This window comes from Tachypleus tridentatus, chromosome 1 (genome assembly GCF_004210375.1).
Source record: "Tachypleus tridentatus isolate NWPU-2018 chromosome 1, ASM421037v1, whole genome shotgun sequence".
NCBI classification, from domain to species: domain Eukaryota; kingdom Metazoa; phylum Arthropoda; class Merostomata; order Xiphosura; family Limulidae; genus Tachypleus; species Tachypleus tridentatus.
Genome location: NC_134825.1, coordinates 37462371 through 37485948, shown reverse-complemented (window position 1 = coordinate 37485948; position 23578 = coordinate 37462371). Strand labels below are relative to the sequence as shown.

The window sequence follows — 23578 nt, the reverse complement described above, 5'->3', positions numbered from 1 at the left end:
TATGAGAATCAGAAAATTAGTTGTGAGAATTGTATAGTTAGCTCATATCACTCTCAAACTTAGGATTGATATTAAAGTTGAACTTTTCTTTGGTTTCAGTTCATCTGTTTATTACAGCTGGAATTGTCTGTTTCTGTAAGGTTGGCTTGATTTTTTTTTAACTGTGTGTGTGTTCTAAGAACTGAATAGTGAATTCAGTCTTGTGTTTTCTATAATATTATAGGACTTTTCATTTCGAAACTGTAAGTCATGTAGTGATTCAATTTAAGTGTTTCTATTGAAAGTAAAGTTCAAAATTGATCAATGTGTTTTGGGATTTTGTATGTATTTTATATCAGTCCATTAAAAATGGGTATCAATTGTTTAAGAAGGTACTGTATAAGAAGACGTTTTTCGTTCTGTTTATTTGTATTTTTATCAACATTGATAAAACTTACTTCAAAAGGGACAATGGTAAATCTAGAATGTTAACTAGACTAAATTTTATACTTAATAACAAAATCTATACTATTGTCTGTGCCAGTAACTGCATGAAAAATATAACTACAAGAATCTCATACTATATATTATTTTTCAAAATGTGTTTTATTTGAGAGCATAAAATCATAAATATTATCCAGTCATGATTATTTATATTGTTTTTTATTTTATCATGTGCATCTTCTGAGCTTTTTATGGTTCTATATTTGTGTTAAGAAATAGGCTCTGTGTTTTAAAATAAGAAAGGAAGTGATTTATAAGTGAAAATTTGTGTATGTTTTTAAATAGCTTCCCTTTTCTTACCCTCCAAAAATTACAGGGATCTTCCACTCAGATGGTAATGGGTCAAGATAGCTTCCAACAGAGAATCTCCTCTTTCCACTATGAGTTTAATGACATGTTGTTTCAGCTTCTGGAAATGATCAGTGACCAGGAGCGAGAGAACTATAGTGAGAAAATGGTCAACATGTTGTATAGGTCAGTTGAAAAAGAAGTTGACAACTTATTATAAGATAGTGAAATGACAACTACAAAGAGAGTTCACATATTTTTTTTACAATTCAGTGAACTTTCAAATATGTAAAGGTCAGTAGTAAGGATTAATCAGCAAGCTACATGTGTCATTTCAATGGTACAGTGGCCAAATGTTATGTAGGTTAGTTAGTTACATAGATAAACTGCTAAGCTGTGTATGCTGATATGTAGAAAGATTAAAAAAATAAATATGCATTACAAAAATATTGATTAAAAGGTTTTGATTAAACTGTTAAAACCATTACCAAAGAAGATAATAAAAATGAAAATAGTTATGTTTCTGTAAAGTTGATATACAGAATCTCAACATACTGTCCTCCCACAGGTTAAATTATTGATTTATAATATTATTTTAAGAAAGCACAAATCCAAAATGCCATTATTATATAACCAGAGTAGAAAAGTGATTAACAAAATGTGTGTATTGGTAAGAGAACAACAAGTTATGGATGACGGAACAATGACTAATGTGTTGTTAATGCAGATACCTGTAATCTGTATTTTTTAACAATCAGCCATTTTATGATGTTTAAATAAACATTTCACTTAAATCATTTTAAATATTTATAAAATAAATAAATAAATAGCATTATGTTAACTTTGCTTCAAATAACAAGCGTGTTCCTTTGTTGTGAACCAGTATTTCAACAGTAGTGCACCATTCATCTTGAAAATGTACTTTTTGAAGCAAGATGAATTAATTTTACATGTAAGTACATATGAAAAGAATACATCAAGATAGAGAAGGAAGAACTTGTGAAAGTGTATTAAATACAGTTTTATTTAGCACAAAAAGCATATTCCATCACCACAACTGTCAATATTGCTTGGTATAAAACAGGTGGTGCTAAAAATGCCCCTTCATAATTTTTTATCAGTAATGCTGACACACATTTGTCATAACCTATATTTGGGATTCAGTACTCAAAATATTGCAATTATAATTTATTATTATTATTTCTAATTACTTCAAATTTGTTCAGGTTAATAAATTAGTGTCATTATTGAAAATAATTAACTAACTGAAATTAGAGTTGTCATTTACACAAAGCTACATGATGGGCTGGTTGTCCTCTGCCCATCACAAGTATCAAAACCCAGTTTTTAGAGTTATAAGTTGTTGCATTTTACTTGGTTTTCAACCAGGTCATGTGAGAAGAGGTAATCAAGTGAATGTAATCCATTAATATGCTCACCAATTAATCAGTTTGAAAATTCCACTAAACATCCAGCTCTGCTGTTCACCATTTATAAGTACTTAACATAACTATTTTACATAAGATATGAAACAGTCAAGGGGAATGTTCTAAAATTATGGTAAAATTAATGTTCATGTAAAGAAATGTGAAAAATTTTAAGTTCAGTCTCTTAATAAATGTTATAGTTTCAAAAATGACTATTTATGAAAAGTGATACACAACTGGGAAATGTGGTAAGTAGTTTAAATTATGATTTTATTTAAACACAAGTAATTCCAAAATCATCTTCTCTAAGAAGTTTTGAGTCTATGAGATACACTTTCATTCATAAAATATAGTTCTAAAGTAAGGTTATCCTTAATTCATTTAAACCAACCCATGAAATGAAATTTCTGAATTTAAATTAATGATCAAAAGCATTGTAAATAGGCAAGTAATTTGCAAACAATGGTTTCAAATGTTATTATTTACTGATTATATGTACTTTTTTACCAAATTACAGTTTGTACGCAGTAACTGTTATATACCTGTTCAAAAAATATTCTTCCTTACTTTAAAAATGTAACTTAAAAAATTTACAAGCAAGCAAAAAAAGTATGTAATATTTTAAAATGTTTATTGTATGTCAGAATATTGATAACAAAACTTACTTATGATTAATACAACAACCAAAAAGTCTTACACCATACTTAATATATACAGCATGTAAAGAAATATATTAATTTAGCCTAAATAACACAAAAACTTCTATTCTACTTTTATACTGCATTGTTTTTTTAACTAATGTTCTACTGCAATCCTAACACTGTATGTTAACTTACATGGTATGTTCACTAATGTTATACATATTTATCACATTTCTACTAAATGTTCTTCAGAGTTCTGTTATTAATCTGAAAAACTTGCAGATAAATGTTCTAATAGTATCCTTAATATGCAGTATGATTGTTGTATGATTAACTTAATTTGATAAATAATATTCTACTATTGTCTTTCAAATCATGTTCTCCACAGTTCTGTTACTAATCAAAATAGTTACAGACTAATATCCTACTCATTCTTTTCAGCACAGTTCAGTTATTACCTGATTACTATCATGCACAATGTTATTGGCCATTGGGCAACTCTAACTAACTCATTAGTATGTTATTTCCAATCAATGTAGTTTTGTTGATTAATCTTGCACTTTTACTCCAATCATGCCCTTACAGGGGTTAACTTTACTGCTGCTGTCTGTTGAACTTATTGAGAACTTAAACTTATCATAAGTAATAGCAATTAATGCTAAATTTAACTGTGCTTTTGTGGGCCAGGCACCCATGATTTTGCAGAACCTAATTTTTTTAAGTCATTCTGTTTGTGTATTGGTTAACACTATTACCAAAATCAGGAGATTGCTGCTGCATCCCTTGTGAAAACTGGATCCATGGCTGGTCACAAAACAGATATCAACATTCAGTGAGTAAGTGTACTGATCATGTATTGATAAAGCAATGTTAACACAGAAAAAGAAGAAAATAGCTTTTAAGTTCAAAGTGTGTATGTGCAGTACTTGTGCAAAATGCTCTTGATGTCAGTATGGATGCAACAGTTTAGACCCAGAGGTTAAAATGGCACAAAAAGCAGATGAGGAACAGCCACGTAGCAATTCAGAGGAACTAAGAAAGAAAAAAAGGACTGATTACACTTTTCCATTGGAGAGTGATAAAGATGAAATGTCTAGTGATACTTCTGAGAATCTCTTGGATTTTATGACACTGAAGAAATGATGCAGATCATCCAAGAACTCAGGTGTGAAAGCATGACATTAAAGGCATTGTTGTAGTGCTCCACCAGAGTGTAGGAACAATATCTATTCAATTTGGCAGTTATTTGGTATTGAATTCACAGTGACAATAAACTTTCCAAATGAAAAAAGCTTGATAGAAGGCATCAGGTGTTAGTGCTATTGACAAGAATAATTGATCGTTTGTGTTCTGACTGTATTAAGGATTCTGTACACCATGTCACTCCCAGGAGATTCAGGTGATCTAATTAATGTGATTAGAAACAACATTTGTAATAAATCTGAAAATACAAAACTATTCACATCTGCCAGTGATGTGCAACAAACTCTGCCAAAGAAATGTATTCAGAGAAAAGCTACACTTGCACTGCTATGCTATGTTGGTTGATTACATTACAAGAAGTGAAAGAGAGACTGAAGATTGAAGAACAAGCTTTTGAAATAGCTAGATGGCACTTTCATCAGTTGAAGTCTTGGTTTCAGCTAGAACCTACAATAAGTCCAATATTACTGAAAACAGTAAAGTACCATTGATCAAGGTGATGAGAATTATCCTACTTATGCTAAATTCAAGGTCGTCTTATCTACTCTGAGAACAAGAACAGGAACAAATAGCCAAGAACACAACAAACTATGCTTGATCTTAGCCAAGAGGCTGAAAGAGCAAGCCAACAACACAAAACCACATGTACGTCTTCTAATGTGGATATCCACCATAAAGACTAAATTTACTACTGTGTACTACACAGTATCATCACTAAACCTGAAAGTTTATTTCTTGAAACTTTGTGTGGAATTTTAGTTCAACTTGAACATGCTAAAAATAGTTTTTAGCTCATTTTGGTATGATGTTGTATATTAAGGTCTGCCATACAACCCAAATCCTGGATGTCTTGATTTGGGAACATTGACTTAAACAGTCCTCTAGTAAAATTTCAAACAGAATCTCTTTTATTTTATTTATATGTATTATTTAAAAAGTAAAAGTAAAATATGCATTTTGAAAAAATAAAACACCTTGCTGCAACTCAATTAACATTTTAATTTTCTCTGAAATTAGTTTTAGTACTTCCCTGAAAAAGTGTAAAATATGTTTGTCATACTTAAATAAATTACGCTCCACAACAGAATAATTGTAATTTTATGATAGTTAATATTTGTTAGCAGTCTTGCAAAATTATAAACATAACTGACTCAAATTGATATCATGTCTTTGATGTGATTCTTTAAGATGTTTGAACTTTTTATAAATGTAAACTATGAAAGATATGTATTGTATTGCCACTTTTAATGCTATTTTAATATTAATTCAGAATCAGTGATCTTCATAGTACTCTGTATTTTGTGGTGTGTAACTGAAAATTAATACTTTTTTTTGTCTCAACTCATTTTAAAAGTGCACAAAGTCACTTTTCTTATTTATATTTGAAATATGTGTTTTATTCATTTTTTGTTACATATCTTAGTTATGGACTTTTGAATTACATTCAGATATTTTTTTAGCCTTAGTGTTATTTTTTCACATACTACTTTCAAAATTTCCATTTTTTGATTCAGTTTTACACATTTTTCTTGCTTTTGTACAGATTGTTTGATTTACATATCTTTTATTTTGTCTGTACACCAGTAGTCCTTGATGCACTTCCATTTCATAACTAATCTAACTGCTTCCATGACATCAGGATTGGAACTATCAAAGATAGTCATGGCATTACTGAAACTCCCTGTACACTGTACTCATGTTCTTTGCATCACTTAGTTTATCATAATTCTCAAATTTTGATTTATCTGTTTTGTTTTTTGGCCTTACATGTTGTGAATCTGATACTATTGATGTCTCCTCTTCTTATTTCATTTTGAAAGTTTACTCTGTTAAAGACACTGTACATCATCATGTTCATGAGGTTCATGGTATTGATGTGTTCCATTTAATACTTTATTGCTTGATTTTGGAAGTGGTTTTCTTTTAAGACACTTTGCATCACTATGCTGAGCAGTTGCTAGTTTGACAATAGTGACAATTCTTGTGTTGTTTATAAGTGATTGCAGTGGATATGGTGACTTACTTTTTTGTATGAAGTATTTCCAAGTAAAAGAATTTTTGTAACTTAGTTTTGATTCTAAATTATACGCAGTTTTATTATTTGTATTTCAAATCTAAGACAAGGTCAGTAACAAAACATTTTTGCTTTTTACAAATTAAATTTATCCTTTATAACCAAAAGAGATCATCTGTAATGTGTATTCTTGTGCTTATGAAGACCACCATTTTGGTTTATAATTAACATCCACAGTTTTACCACCAAACAGCTTTATTTGAGCCCATATTATATACAAGCTTATTTACAACTGTGTGTGTGTGTGTGTGTGTGTGTGTGTGTGTGTGTGTGTGTGTGTGTGTGTGTGTGTGTGTAGTCAATATTACCAAAGGAAACTGTGGAGCAAAACTCAGGATTAAAAATAATGTTTTCTACAGAGCAACTTTTATTTCTTTTCTTTATTGTACTACTATTTATTGATAATTAATAGGACTATAAAACTACTTTTATTTTATTTTTTGTAGATTGGATTTCAACAATTTTTATTCTCAAAAGATGGACAAGAAAAATCAGCAAGAGAAAACAGGTTCAACTTCTTCAAGTAGGGATTAGTTAGTGTTATATATGTGTATTATATGTAAGCCGTGTGAAATCTTAATATGTTGTTTCATTCCTTGTAAGAATAATGTGCAAGCCATAGATTTAATGTATGTTTATGTATTAATGTCTTCCTGACCCTGTCTCTTGAAGACATTTAACTTAATAAATGACAAATTATCAAATGTTGTGTCTTAATTATTGTGTGGTAACATACAGTGCAATTCCAGAAAATTTTCAATAACTTTCAAAACTAAGTACATCATTTTATCCTGACAATGTTTGATGTATGGTTTGACAGAAGTTTAACTTTATACAGTAATATACTTTTAAATGTCAAATGGTGCATTTTACTCTGATTTAACTGGGTTGATAATTTGAAAAGTAGACACATTATTAAGTCAATATTTTAAATCTAAGGCATAAATAAATCTAGTTTCTATAACTTTTTAAGTGGGGTATTTTATTTGCTGGAGAAATCACTTTATCTCACACTAGAAGTCCAGTTCTTACACTATGTACTTAAGACTTTAGTCTCATAAAAATATTCATTTTATGGTAATGATCATCTAACTGAGTAAAAATTTGTAACACTAGAAGTTTTCCCTCTTCAAAATTTCTATACTCTGTTGAGTTTCTAACTGTATCATTATAGCCCATTGTAAAAATATTTATTTTCTTCTTATATGGTGAAAATACATTGACACAATTTAGAAGAAAGATTTATTAGATATTTTTTTGTACAAAGTATAGTAAATAATTTGATTCCAAGAGAAGAGACAGTGGATACATATAATGATGGCCTACTTGTTCTTAGTACCTGTTTGATGTGTATAGCATATAAAGGACTAGAGTACAGCTTTAAACAGCTAGAAGTTTCTCGTTTTTTCAGGAAATAGAAAACAGTTACTGAAATTAGTAGTATATTGTCAGTTGGTTTTGTTATTAAGCATTTTAAACAGTGTATCACACTTAGATAACAGAACTTTGTGACTCCTCAGACCAGTAACAAAGCTTAACATAACATGCATGGAGAAAGAATGAAGTTTGTGAGTATTTAGATTATATATGTAGCATGTATCATGTTATTATTCTCAGTGGTAAATAAGTTAACAACATTGTTTTCATCTGTAAAAATGTTTATATTACAACATTTAGTAAAAAATTAGGTTTTAATTTAAATAAATGTACAAGTAATAAGTTGTAAAAGTACTTCAAAATCAATATAGTATCATACAAATATTCATAACATACTTATCATGGTTTGATGTATATTCTGTTAAATCTTATGTAATATCTCTCTTGTTTTGAATTGTCAAACTACATAAATATGCATCCAAATACAAGTTTATTACTGGGATGATAAAGCTATGATTTAGAATTTTTTAGTTCTAAGACAATGGTCAGAAATTCATACAAAGAAGCACTGTAATATTATCATGGAGAAAGTGACATTAATCATCAATAATTCTATTGAATATAAAGATAAAATTAAATACTTTAAGTCTACAATATTAAAATCTTCAGTAAATTTTACAGTTTCTTTCTATTGAAAACTGATCTTTCATCAACAATTTCAAAGTATTTTAATAATTCTGGTACATTAATGGTCTATATAAGTAAACAAAAGTGTTTTTATTAAATTACCATTGTTTCCTGTAAACAAATTCTTAAAAGTCTTGTATTTTTCAGTTGAAAACACATTTGTACAGTTTGAACAACATCTCATCCAACAGATATGATGAATTTAAATGGAAGTTAACTTCAACCATAAGTTTCAAATTTATCTTTGGGAGAATAAAAGGTGAAAGAAGAGGTAACTTACCTTCATTAGTGGGTTTGCAGTTAATCAGTAGATTCTAAATTCTGATTAGATAGCTAGCACACAGGATCCACCTACAAAAGTTATAATGTCTTGAAATGAGTTGAAGAAGCATAGTCAATTATTCAAAGGTGTTCTAGTTTTTGGTCTGGTTTGAAAACGTTACAACTTTTGTATGTGATTCTGTGTAGTAACTTCTTAACTACAATTTCAGATTTATCTTTATTTAAACTTGAATTTTCATTCAAAATAAATATTAGTAATAAAGTCGGTAATAAAGCTTTTTCCCATAAGTCAATAAAAGCAATTCATATCACCAAGGTTTAGATATCTGCATTACAAACACTCAAGTTCAAATGTTTCAATAAAACAGACACCTTCCAACTTTGAAGTTTGATTTAAACTTTTCATTTTCAAACACAAATATTGCAAGTCAACTTTGTTACAATATTTGCTATTCATAGCTTACTAGAAACAATAAAAGTTTGCTCAACGTTACAAGACGTCTTGGACAGAACTTGTAAACTTACTTATATTTTCCATAAATAAGGTTTTGCCCTCACATTTTAAACACAAAATTAAACAATATCCTTGCCACTGATTATGGTACTTCACAAAATGTCATGACCTTTTCAAAATGTTCACGTGTACACTTTTATTTCTTTGAATTAAGGTAATAGTACTTGCTTTAACGTATTACTATTAGTTTTAAGCTTCTACTACATATAATTAATATGAACTATAACAGTTTTGTATATATTACAACATTATGTCTTTAGTTTAGTTACATTGGTTTTGCTATTATTTATACTTTATTATTATTATTATAACTTCCTGTTTTCATACATATCAGTGTATGTATGTTTAAAAGTAGAAAACTACTCAAGAATTGTGGTTTGTTACATATTGCAATTTGAAATAGCCTGAAATTGCGTTACATGATAAATTTAGAAGTTAATTAAATGTCTATACCAGCCCGGCATGGCCAGGTGGGTTAAGGAGTTTCACTTGTAATCTGAGGGTCACAAGTTTGAATCCCAGTCGCACCAAACATGCTTGCCCTTTCAGTCATGGAGGCATTATAATATAACGACCAATCCCACTATTCTTTGGTAAAAGAATAGCCCAAGAGTTGGCAGTGGATGGTGATAACTAGCTGCCTTTCCTTTAGTTTTACACTGCTAAATTACGGACGGCTAGCATACGTAGCCCTCGTGTAGCTTTGCGCGAAATTCAAAATACAAGCAAAACAAAACAAATGTCTATATACATATCAAATTTATGATATTTGCCAAAAATATTGATGAACATAAATTCTTTCTTAATATAAATATATTTTAATATATGAACAATGATACAATTTATAATAATGGTTTATTACAAAGAATGATTTATATACAAGTTTTACAAACTCACAATATTGAGTCTTTTATCTGATCTGGAAATCGATATTTTATTGAAGGCTCATGGTTACTGATCAAATTTTAAATTGATATTCTCTCTTGATGAACAAATTTCAAAGTTTTTATGACATTGTTAAAAAAATTGCCTACTTTCTTTTTCTCTTATTTTGCTCTAGGTCATTCCCCTAGTACCATGTTTCTCTCTGTCATTATTTGAATTAAAACAGATTTAATTATTGTTATGTCTGTAAAATAATTATTATTATGCTGGGAAAAAACTATTAAAAACACCTAAATTGTTTGAAGTGAGAAGAAACGTCATTTTCAATTGTCTCAGAGCAATTATCTTTTACCAGGGGCATAGGTTTTTTACACCCGATGGAGGGGGATGATTTTTGCAACCACTTATGTGAACTGTTCAATTTGCAAATTGGTAATCTCTAATTACGTGACCCTGAAAGCTGTAAACATGCAGTCACAGAGTAATCATGTTGCTACGATACTTCAAGGTTTCCATGTAGGTTTGTATAAGTGAGGTGTTGTGAACAGTTTTCAAAACGTAAATAGAATAAAAAACAAATGTGTCGCAAATTAACAGCCACATGAATTTATTCCTGCACACTGCACAGTATAAAAGATGGCCATTATACTTGACAAAGTTACTAATAACTTTTATTGCATGAATTACGTTTTCAAATATTAATAAATTAGTAATTACCCTTGATAAATTTATATCTACTGAAAAACTGTTCATGTTGTTTGATAAAAATAATAAAAATGTCTTTGCAAACTCTTGAAAATTACACATCAATGCAATGTAGCATATAATTATACTTTTCATTGAAGTAAGATTCATTTACTCCTCTAGTCTACATGTTCCCAAACGTAGACCTCCTTTTGTGATGATCTGTTTATGAATTCTTTCATAAGCTCTTCTATATTTATCTTGTCGACCTCATCTTTGTGAATGCGATAAACTGCCACATGGTTGAGGCGGCACTGAGACATAGTTGACCTTAACCACATCTTCAACCGTCTTAATGCAGAAAAGCTGCGTTCACATTCGCAGCTGGATACTGGACATAAAAGCAAAATTTTCATGGGAAGAAACACTTTACTAAACATCTGCTGGCTTGTTTCATGCATTTTACAGTAAGCATCCTTTGCACCTTTCAGAAATACTGCTTTTATTGTTCCTTTGAACATGGGCAACTGAAACTCGAGCCGTTGTGCAGAGATTTCTAAATAGAAGTTTATAACCAAGTTGTCAATCTTGCCAGATGTTATCATGTTCTCAAGTGCCAGATATTGCCTCAAGTCATTGTTGTCTGCATTGAGTCTAGTGGTCAGATGTTCTATAACTATGCCCATAAATTCAAAATATTGGCTTCTGTAGTAATCCCCAGCTGTTGCAGAATGGTATGCTGAGCCATCACCTGTGATCCTTCTGGGGGGTCTGCGAATGCGTGGTAATTCAATAGGCACCAGATATAGGGAAGTTACCTTTTTCTCAGCCTCATCAAATATCTTGTTGTAATTTTCCTGTGTTTGCAATACCCGCAATTGCACAACTATCATTGCAGATGCTTCAATCATGCTAGATACTGTCGCTGATTTTGTTTGGAATGCACGGTTTAGTTCCTCTAATGGAGCCATCAACAATCCTAAAACTGTCTTTCCTTTGTCAAATCTGTCCAGCAGACCTCGTGCTTTCACTGCTACATCTGATTTTTCATTTGCTAATTCAGACAAAGAATCAACAACGTCACTGTAGTGATCATTAGCACATGAAATTGCAGATAGGTGGCACAACCAGTGCGTTGGACACAGTGGGCAGATGTATTTAACTGGACCATTGTTACTGTCTGACAATACAATATTTTCAAAGATTGTCTTGTATTTTCCTGACCTCTGAAGCAAGACACCAAGTTCATGTGCCCACTGAATAGAATCTCGAACACGTTCACAAGCTTCAACTGCATGTTGCATTATTAAATTAGTCTTGTGTGCTCCGCAGTGAAAAAACAAAGCTGACGGTTGCTTCTCTTTTGTTTTTGCCTGGCATCCACTGTATGTACCACTCATGTTAGCGGCTCCATCATAAGTTTGTGCTCTTAATCCTGACAGTGGTAAGTTGAGTCTAGTCAGCACATAAAGTATAGTTGAGGATATTGTTTCACCAGTTGTATTGGAACACTGTATCAAAAATGTATCATGGACGTCAAGGTTGTCATCTGCGTATCGTACACATATTGCTTCCTGTTCAGCACCTGTAATATCTTGAGTGCCATCAACCATTAATGCAAAGATTTTACTTTGCTGCACTTCGTGTGCTATGTTCCTCAGTATTTGATGGCTGAACATTTCCATTATTTCATTTTGAGCCTGGGGTGATATGAATGTGGTTTTCTTTAACAAGTAGGCCGTCAACTCAGGATCTTCCTCTTCCAGGAGCTTCATTAGCTGCAGGAAGTTCCCTTCCGTATCAGTATGTCTACATAATGCTAAACCTTTACGCAGTAAGAAACGTAAAATTCTGAATATTTTGGGTAGATATCTTTTGCATTCTTTGTGCTGCTGCTTTTTTCCATCATGAAGCTGGACAGTCAATGGAGTTACATCAAGTGAACCTTCTGGAGATATAGCGAATCTGTGCTGAGAGGAGGACTGGTGTTTGTTGAATTTCTGTTTTGCCTTTTTCCAGTTGCAAAAACCGGTGGATATGAAGGTACTCCACTGGCTTCTCCAATTTTCCTGTAAAAAGGCCTCTATTTTCCGCTTTGGCACAATGAAAGCATATGACTTTTTGAGTCTGATTGTTGAAGTGCATCCATGGGAACTCGTCAAACCACTTGCCCTGGAAGTTGATATTTTGAGATTTGCTTTCTGTTGTGGTATTAGTTGTGCATCTAGATGACATGGCTTTCCACACTGTATCTGTAGAGTGTCAGATTTTTCATTACTGCACAAACTTGTTTCACAACTATCTGGTGGTTCATGATGTGCTTTTGTTGCACAAGCATTTTCAGACTCGTCCTCTGATGAACATGGTATTTCCTCTGTATGGCAAGTTTCTATTCCTTTGCTTGAGGTTGTTGGATTATCTGCATCTACGTTGTCACTTGTAGTACTAGTATCTGGCTTGCAAAACTGTCTAATATCGGAAAGTTTCAGACGCTTGCTTGTCATAATTGGAATCTGTTTCCCAGATAACTCAACAGGCTAAAATACAGTATTTATTGAAAAACTGTAACGTACAATGAACGAAGATAGAACAGAATGGAAGTAGGACTGAACTGTACAATGTATATTCTTCAAAAAAAGAAACGCAAAAGGGATATTTTTGTTATTTTAAAGAGAAATATATGTAATAACGTTACAAGCTCAGAGTATGTGATGTCACACGTGTTAAGGCACTGATTGTCAGACCAAAATGACAATAAAAGTTGTGCACTTTGAAAACGGAGGAAAACATCGGATTTTTCGCCAAAACGCATGCGTGACCAATAAATTTGTTTGAGAGATCTGCATGTTCTGCAAGTGCAACATGTGCAAAATCCCTGTAAAAGTGACGGGTTCTCGGTTTCCATAGCTCAGTGTTAAGCCACCGACACGCAATACAGTTATGCCAAGACTGACTGAAGCACAACGCAACAACGCCATTGGTCGCTTATAAGCAGGCGAATCTTGATCAGATGTTTCCAGAGCTGTGAATGTCCACCCAAGCACCATCACAAGGCTATGGAATCGTCACCAACAACATGGATCAACTTTTGACCGTCCACGATCTGGCAGACCTCATGTGACCACGCCCGCACAAGATTGCTACATCCGGATATGTCACCTTCGGGATAGGACCACCACTGCGACGTCTACTGCCTCAACCATACCAGGGCTGCGTAGGATTTCCGATCAGACCGTACGCAACCGTCGACGAGATTCTTAGGCCCCATGTGCAACCCATCATGGTGAACGTCAACGACGATTTTCAACATGACAACGCCCGTTCTCACACAGCCCGACTCACCACTGCCTTCTTGAGACACCACAAGATCAACGTTCTTCCCTGGCCCTCCAGATCACCAGATTTAAACCCCATCGAACATCTTTGGGACGAGTTGGACCGACGTCTGCGACAGCGACAACCTCAACTGCAGACTCTACCTCAGCTTGTAGCAGCTTTGCAGGCTGATTGGACAGCCATTCCACAGGATATGATTCGTCATCTCATCGCTTCCATAGGCAGGAGATGCCAAGCAGTTATTGATGCTCACGGGGGGCATACTTGTTATTGACGTTCAGTGACGTTAAACTTCAACTAGTGAGCGTGGACTTCGCCTTTGCAGACTTTGAATGTTCAGCAGTGAATGTGCAAAGTTTCACACATGTCATACAGAACTATCCGGAATAAACTTGTTAACAATGTGTCTCAAATTTTGCCTTTTGCGTTTCTTTTTTTGAAGAGTTTATTTAAGTCGAACGCGTGAACCTCACAGTGACTACCGAGCCGACTGACCAAAAAATACTTAAGCGATCACAAATATATTATATTTCTGTTAAAACTCATCAAAAGGCAAACACGTTGTGTTATAATGTCGAAAAGCACGTCTATTAAATAAAAACACCTAAACAAAAACTAGCAATACAATTCAAGTAGAGGCTTCAGGCCTTTGAAATCGCTTCTTTTGTGTTCTAATTATACAAGAAAATACAATATTTTTACTATCTATGATAAGAGAATATATTGTTGTTTTACCATAAAGCACCAGCATTTTATTAGAGGACGGTGATAATCTGAAATTTCATGGATTAATGAGGGCCTCAAACACAAGTCTAATGAGCCCTGTTGTAAAATCGAAGCTCAGACTAAAGGGAGCGGAGGGGATGATGTCGGGCGCATCTGGATCCGAGCGGCCCGAACCTGCCGTTAACTGTACACTAAACGTACACTATGGGCAGCTGCTTCGGCAGCTAAAGAGAGTAAGGCATGCGACAATAAAACCGGCTAGACATGCATAAGAATAAATGGCGTAGGAGAACTGCACAATATACACAAGATTGATGCAGCTAGAAGCTACAAATGGCCTGCCAGATCTAGATCACAGGAGTTTACGCTTGGGAGTGATATTTTCGAATTTCATGTTCTGTTCAATCTGTTGTGATGAAAATTTTACTTAATCGTAAACTACGTACAAGACGTAGGTAGATTCTGTGATAGTGCTTGCAGGCCTTGCATGTATACTTTGGCCTACTGACTGATATTTACGAACTATCGCTTAGATCGAAAAGCTTAGAAGCACGCCTATATTAAAGATATACATTTCGGCTACTGAAAAAGCCTACATCTAGGCCTAATTATGTAATTCGATTGGTAAGAACACGAGACTCACAAGAACAAACATACAATTTTAGGCCTATGATGCAATAAAACAATTCAACAGACGAAACTGTAGGGGGGATGATTGTATGCACCATACTCCCCACCTAAAATGATGGGGGGATGTATCCCACCCATCCCCCCAGGATCTACGCCCCTGACTGGCAGAGACAGGTGTTGTGTAGTTTTGAGCGAACACCTGAAATAAAACACATTTTCGGTTCAGTGGGAAAGTGTGCCAATACTCTTTCTCCAACATGGCATATATGGGTTAGAAGGAAAGACAATCAGTGACACAATGAAAATTCCACAGATAGGAGAGTAAAAGAACTGTCTTATAAACAATTTTAAAGTTAGGAGAGATTACGGAAAGTAAAGAGTTGTCATTTGTCAATTTTTCATTTTTTAGACCACTGAGAACTGACAGCTGGAGAAAATAGCGAAAGTGAAGACCTCTGCTATTGTACAGTGTTTATAATTGTTCCTGAAGAGCTAACAGCTACGAATAAAAAAAGAAGGAAGACTTTTTTTGAGATATTATCCCCCTCATCTATATTACTAAAGAATTGACAGAGATGAAGAAATGTGGAATTTAAAAATTATTTTATAGCAGTGTCATCGTTTCATGTTTACGAATCACAGAAAAGTTGGTAGCAAGGAAATATGAGATAAATTAAAGAATTTTCTTCTGTGATACTGTTTTCCTTTCTGATTCTAAACCACCGAAAGATGTTCAACTAACACGGATTTCGGAAGCGAAAGCAAAAGTCTTTTTCGAGTGTGGCGTGATTCTGAACCACTGAACAATTTATATTTGGGAGAAATGAGACAACTGAAGATCTGCTCTGATAAAATGTTTTCTCTCTCATACTGTGAACCAAAGACAAACTGAGAGATGACAGAAACAGCGCAACCACAATTACTGGAAAATGTACATCTAGGAACCATTAAAGAAAAAAAAATATTTTTTGATTGAAAATAACAAGTTGTGAGATTCATATTCTCAAAGCTGGATAAATTACGTTTCTTCACAAATGTCACATTGTCGATGTCTTAAGTAAACCAGGTTCGTTAAATATACATTCTTAACATCTAAAGAACCAATTCTCATAGACGCGTAGACAAATATTGAAAGTAAAACAGTAGATATTATACATATAAATTATTCTAATTGAACATTGTTTATAATGCCCTAATTGTTTTTATATCGCAAACGTCCAATTTAGTTATACTTACCTGGCGCTGAGAATGCCATGATCAACAAGGTTGCTTCTCCAGAGCGAGGTTCGCCCATTGCACTCTGGGTTGGTTGACCTCTGCCACTATCCCAAACTGGGACAGATGGAGCGTGTAATTTTTGGTAGTGGGGGACTGCGTTCGCGCTAAAAAAAATGGCCGAGCGCGTAAGGCGTGCGACTCGTAATCCGAGGGTCGCGGGTTCGCGCCCGCGTCGCGCTAAACATGCTCGCCCTCCCAGCCGTTCGGGTGTATAATGTTACAGTCAATCCCACTATTCGTTGGTAAAAGAGTAGCCCAAGAGTTGGCGGTGGGTGGTGATGACTAGCTGCCTTCCCTCTAGTCTTACACTGCTAAATTAGGGACGGCTTGCACAGATAGCCCTCGTGTAGCTTTGTGCGAAATTCCAAAACAAAGAAAACAAACCAATTTAGTTGTTTTTTTCAAACTTATAATAGAACCACTAAAATAAAACTTCTGTGAATAAAACATAAACTAGTTATTTTCAAGATTGGTTATATGTTTCTGTTATTCCTTTTTCTTTAAATTATTTCCTTTTCAGTTTCGTAACATCTAATATTAAGATAGCTATAACGTTTATGTTTAAATTCAATGCTATGTAAATACTACAAAAGATGGATGTAAGAAAGGGTGTAAAACTAATTGAATAAAAACGTTCATCAATACTTATTCAGTTAAACTAAATGAAATTAAAATATCTCCACATTTTTTTTATTCACGCTCTATATTTGTTTAAAAGTTTTGTTTGGGAATTTCGCACAAAGCTACTCGAGGGCTATCTGTGCTAGCCGTCCCTAATTTAGCAGTGTAAGACTAGAGGGAAGGCAGCTAGTCATCACCACCCACCGCCAACTCTTGGGCTACTCTCTTTACCAACGAATAGTGGGATTGACCGTCACATTATACACCCCACGGCTGGGAGGGCGAGCATGTTCAGCGCGACGCAGGCGCGAACCCCCGAATTACGAGTCGCACGCCTTACGCGTTAGGCCATGCCGGGCCTTGTTTAAAAGAAAAACATATAATGTTTTCTTGATATTCTCGCCCTTTTTGTTTTAAAACGTCATTAACAAATTGATTTTAATGTTTCGCCTGAAATAACTTTGATATTTCTATTTTGGTAATATAAAAACGTTTCAGGATTACTTTATATGTATTATCAAGATTATGTTAACTTCCAGTACATTGTATTCCGTGTAACACAACAGTAATCTAGGAGTTTAGTTAATGTATAAAAAATAGTACATTTTACATTTTGTAGCAAAAGGTGATGACCTTTAAAGCTCATATAAAACACAATGGTGTTTGGGGTTTGTCTTCATTTTAGTCAAAAATTATACTGTGCATTGTTTTTTTATTGAAAGTGAAGCACAAATGTACACAATGTGTAATCTTTTCTCACCACGTCTATAGAAACCCGGTTTTTAGCGTTGTAACTCCGCAGACATAACGCTGTGCCACTGGGGAACGTTCTACATTGTATCCCACTTAAAAATTCCACTTAGACTCGGCTGTAAATCTGAGGGCTTATAACGCTAAAAACTGAGATTCGATACTAACGATTAGCGGATTACAGACGGTTCATTGTTTGCGATTATCTCCAACTAAATGAAACTGTCAATTTCACAACACAATTTAACTGCCCCCACGGGTACAGCGGTATGTCTGCGAACTTTCAACACTAGATACCAGCCTTCGATACCTGTGGTGGGCGGAGCACAGATAACCTTTGATGTAGCTTAATTCGAAATAACAACGATAGCGCCCTCCCATAACAAATTAAAACACCTTCCAAATAATTGACAATTTATCTGACGTAATATTTTTTCTACATTTTGAAATATTTATCCATTTATATAAAAAATATATATTTAATTATTTTCCATAAATGGATACTTAAAATATTCTAAACCTTCATGCCACTAGTATCTTGCCTATCATCATTAGATTTTATTTTTCTCAGATGATTTGCGTAAGTTGAAAAAGGAATATTCATCCTTAAAATATGTTTTCGTTTCTTAGTTTTTAAACATTTTTAGAACAAAGATCAATAAAGAAAATATAATAATACAATTAAATATAGTCAATTTCGACCACAAAAACAAGACATTATAACTGTGCTATTACGTAAATAAAGATGTTAGTACTGTGGAAGTGTGGAGGGAAGGGCGAGGGTTGCAAGGCATAGAAGTCAGTCAAATCTGTATACCCCTCCGACAATCATCCAACGTTATTTGTTCAAGTATCAATTGGCAAAAATTTAGATGAGAGCCAAGAGTGCTTACGTTCTTTTAATAAGAAAGCAGAGAGACTAATCCCAGAAACTTTTAAGGATTTGTTTGGTTTCTTTTGAATTTCGCACTGAGCTACACGAGGGATATCTGCGTTAGCCGTCCCTAATTTAGCAGTGTAAGACTAGAGGGAAGAGAGCTAGTCATCACCACCCACCGTCAATTCTTGGGCTACTCTTTTGCCAACGAATAGTGGAATTGACCATCACATAATAACTTCCTCATGGTTTAAGGGGCGAGCATGTTTGGTGTGACGGGGATTCGACCCTCGAGTCGAGTGCCTTATCCACCTGGCCATGCCGGGCCATAAGTTTCGAGGAAGTAGTGCCTGATAATAAACATTTATTGGATGATTTATAGATAGCAGTTAACTATATGAGTTAATAACCGTGATATAAACTTTTGAAACACCTTCTGATTGCACGAATCACTTTAACTGTTAACAAGTTTAGCATAACCTGAACTTCTATAAAATATCAATGTAAGCTTTTCTGTATGTGATACCACTGGAGATTAATTACGGTAAGATGGTCCATCGAGCTTTAATCAAACCTTTTGGAAATTACTGGAACAATGCATAATCGATACTGTTTTCTTTCAGGTTTCTTTATCATTTTCCATTTTAAACTTTGGGAAACATTTGGATTTTGATATAGGAAAAAGGTGTGAATTATTTTATTTCACTTATTTTGTTTGTGTGTGTGTGTGAATATATGCATTTATATTTATTATTTTTATAAATCTTAATATTTAAAAAACTCACTTATCAACCAGGTTTTAAACGGAGACTCGTTGTAAGATATTGAAGGTTATTCACAATCCAAATAATACTTAGTTATATTTTATTACGTCTGGTGTCGTGAGCAGAATACAGTATTTATTATTGATCTATCGGAAGACTTATGCAAGCTATAGTGAAAGAATCGACAGATTATAATCTCAATTGTTATAAACTGGATAGAGAATCAACTGCTTGACCTTTGCTGCATTGTGGCAAGTAAAACGAGAGCTATTATTCTAGGTTGATTTAAACTAGCATTTTTAAAGCCGAGTCTTACCAAAGAATGAAATACTGGAAACAATCAACATCCGCCAACAGAAGTAGCTTAATTTGTCTCATAATATTTGTAGATAACAAGAGATATTTCTTTCTTTCTTTCTTTCATTCTAGTGTGCTGAAGATGTTATTTAATTTTCCCCGTGACAAACACCACCCAACTGTAGCCCAAACAACTGAACTTTTCCTGGAAGAATAATTGATTAGGAAAGATAAGGAGAAAGGTATTTGAACCCACTAATTGAGCTTACATAACTTAAGATCAGAATCGTATTAAATAACGTAGAATGTATCATATTAATGTGTTGTAGAGGTTAACCTGTTTTGTTGTATACAACTGTTTCTTAATGTATTAACCATCCATTATGATCTTATCTAGAACTCTAACATTGGGAAAGATCAGTGCAAATCTTTTTAAAATCTCTCAATGAATGGTGTTTTATATACATTTTAATTTCAAATGTTTTTTTATTAGAAGAACATCATTAATCAAATCTACCTTTAACACGCGGAGTACGCATATGGGCTTAAAGTAATGTATGTTAAAACTGTGTAATATGTCTACCTTTTTTTAACAGTGTAGAAACTAGCGTTACAAGGATATCAATGACTGCAACATCTGACTTAATTTGTTTATGTCATTCTTTAGAAACACATTTGAAGGAACTCTGAAGAGCCTGACGCTGGTTCTTAAAGTATATTTATACCAGATGGCCTGAAATTCAGACTAAGTAGATGCTGATTTGTGAAGGCATGACTGAAATTTCATTGTCACGTGGTGAATAGGAAGGAGATAACTGTAAGTCAAAATGATTAATGACTGAACGTGCTCAACAAACAGCTTTCTCGAACTTGTATCTTGTCATAAATGGTTTATATTGAATTACTCAGACTTTTAGACTTGTAGTGCAGTGCTTCAAAAACTATGTGCCATGGCACACAATTGCACTGTGGGAGGGCATCATTTGTACTGTGGAATTTTGCAATTATTAAACAATTTTTATTCAGTAAGGTAAATTTTTAAAATTTCTATTTTGGTGTATTTCATCCTTGATACACAGAACAGCAGCGATGTTTGCCTGTTATAGTCATGAAGAGTGCCACTAGACCTGCCAAACGGTTTGGTTTGTTTTGAATTTCGTGCAAAGCTACTCGAGGGCTATCTGCGCTACCCGTCTCTAATTTAGCAGTGTAAGACTAGAGGCAAGGCAGCTAGTCATCATCACCCACCGTCAATTCTTGGGCTACTCTTTTACCAACGAATAGTGAGATAGGCTGTCACATTATAACGCTCCCACGACTGAAAGGGCGAGCTTGTTTGGCGAGTTGAGCTTCCTAACCACTTGGTCATGCTGGGCCAGACAAAAGAAGATGATTATCTCCTCTATACAATGATAGTGTACTGGATGATCAACCTTTAGCATCCATGTTTGCTTATGATTTTTCTCGATCCATTGAATTAACTACTAAATTATTACTAGGAGTTTTCTTTTTTCGATATCTTATGTGTTTCTACATTTGGCTAGTAGCAAATTAAGGTAGCTGACTAAAGATAATGCACCATTAGGCTTCTGTCCATGTGTATGGAACTGCAGCTTCTTGTGCAAGTCTTAAATACAAAAGCTCTAGTATCTTTTTAAAAAAAATTAGTTTGTTGCTTTTGTTTCAAAATTTTGTAGGCCTTTTTTTCTTCGAATGTAAATGTTGCACTTATGTTTTACAACATCACAATTTTAAACTTTTTCTGTTAATTGTGTGTTGCATATTATTTATGTCGGACGAGTCTCCGATTTATTATGTTTTCTATCTGATCTGGAATTCGATATTTTATCAACGGTTCACGAGAAGCGCATTATATGATATGTTAATATTGTTACACTTCGCGTAATGGCTGGCCTCACGCCGTTTACAAATTGACTTTCCTCTGATGAAGATATCTAATTTTCTTGTGGAAATACTAACGTCCGAAGTTAATTCACTGAAGTAAAACAGTTTGAATTGTTTGAAATCAATACACGTTCCTGGTCAAGTATCTGTAGTTTTTCGATTAATAAGCATTTATCACAATTATGGCTTTCGACGTTTATAGTATACTGACTGCAGCAATATTAAACTCTCTCTTTGCGCGTCGAGTTATAAACTTTTAGGGTGATGTTCTCGAAAGTTTAGTTGACAACAGTATTCAAAGATATGCTAGTGCTTTCGTAAAACATATATTATTGATTCATACACTCGAGAATCTTCTAAAAATTTAGAGGATAGGCGGAACTTTCGCAACACATATTTAACAGTATATGCTACGTACATTTCTAAATATATAGGTAACTAAAACAAATACTGTTACCAAAATAGATATATAATATTAAATCAGTTATGTGTGTTATAAGTCTTTATTGTGTCTCTGTCATACGCTTGGTCCACAACTACAAGCATAACTCAGAACCAACTCTTAGCAGCTGGAAAGTAGAGATAAAACTTTTTTTACAATTTTTCATTTCCGTCTTTACGTATTATTACATAAATTCATTAAGCTTAGACTCCCCAAGTCGAGTTTATAATTCACTCCAGTCATTGTACCACAGCATATAGAGAATTATTTTTTCAGATATCTTCAAATATTTTTTAAAAAATCAGTCGTTTTAACATAAAAAAAAGCCTTAGTAGTATATCTTAAACAAGATAAATAATTTTCCTTTAAACAGTATCTGGCATAATTGAGGCATCTGCAATGACAGTTGAGCAATTGCGGGTATTGCGAACAGAGGAAAATTACAACAAGATATTTGAGGAAGCTGAGAAAAAGGTAACTTCCCTAGATCTGGTGCCAATTGAACTACCACGCATTTGCAGACCCCCCAGAAGGATCACAGGTGGTGGCTCAGCACACCATTCTGCAACAGCCAGAGATTACTACAGAAGCCAATATTTTGAATTTGTGGGCATAGTCATAGAACATCTGACCACTAGATTCAATGCAGACAACAATGACTTGAGGCAGTATCTGGTACTTGAGAACATGATCACATCTGGCAAGATTGACAACTCGATTATAAACTTCTATCCAGAAATCTCTGCACAACGGCTCGAGTTTCAGTTTCTCATGTTCAAAGGAATAACAAAAGCAGTATCTCTGAAATGTGCGAAGGATGCTTACTGTAAAATGCATGAAACAAGCCAGCAGATGTTTAGGGAAGTGTTTCTACCCATGAAAATTTTGCTTTTATGTCCAGTATCCAGCTGCGAATGTGAACGCAGATTTGCTGCATTAAGACGGTTGAAGACGTGGTTAAGGTCAACTATGTCTCAGTGCCGCCTCAACCATGTGGCAGTTTGTTACACTCACAAAGATGAGGTCGACAAGATAAATATAGAAGAGCTTATGAAAGAATTCATAAACAGATCATCACAAAGGAGGTCTACGTTTGGGAGCATGTAGACTAGAGGAGTAAATGAATCTTACTTCAATGAAAAGTATGAATAATTATGTACTACACTGTATTGATGTGTAATTTTCAAGAGTTTGCAAAGACATTTTAATTATTTTATCAAACAACATGAACAGTTTTTCAGTAGATATAAATTTATCAAGGGTAATTACTTATTTATTAATATTTGAAAACGTAATTCATGCAATAAAAGTTATTAGTAACCTTGCCAAGTATAATGACCATCTTTTATACTGTGCAGTGTGCAGGAATAAATTCATGTTGCTGTTAATTTATGACACATTTGTCTT

At 33.8% G+C, this 23578-nt stretch overlaps 1 protein-coding gene, 1 long non-coding RNA gene and 1 other non-coding gene across 5 annotated transcripts in view; all 3 read left to right on the top strand.

The window, feature by feature from the left end:
• LOC143246311 (gamma-tubulin complex component 2-like) overlaps positions 1-6820 on the top strand; it is an 88887-nt gene extending 82067 nt beyond the window's left edge. For 2 of the 3 annotated variants that reach the window (XM_076492813.1, XM_076492831.1), the window contains 3 exons: positions 100-135; positions 800-957; positions 6563-6820. In XM_076492813.1, coding sequence (XP_076348928.1) covers positions 100-135; positions 800-957; positions 6563-6650 — 282 coding nt within the window. In that variant the 3' untranslated portion in view covers positions 6651-6820. The remainder of the gene's footprint in view (positions 1-99; positions 136-799; positions 958-6562) is intronic. The other variant, XM_076492823.1, reaches the window with a different exon arrangement.
• Positions 6821-7524: 704 nt separating this feature from the next.
• LOC143246317 (uncharacterized) lies at positions 7525-20629 on the top strand. The gene is made up of 5 exons (XR_013025914.1): positions 7525-7684; positions 8328-8451; positions 19387-19448; positions 19957-20066; positions 20492-20629. It is a non-coding gene; the product is annotated as an uncharacterized LOC143246317 (long non-coding RNA).
• LOC143233928 (U1 spliceosomal RNA) lies at positions 16466-16624 on the top strand. Its single transcript, XR_013018411.1, has one exon. It is a non-coding gene; the product is annotated as a U1 spliceosomal RNA (small nuclear RNA).
• Positions 20630-23578: the final 2949 nt, after the last annotated feature.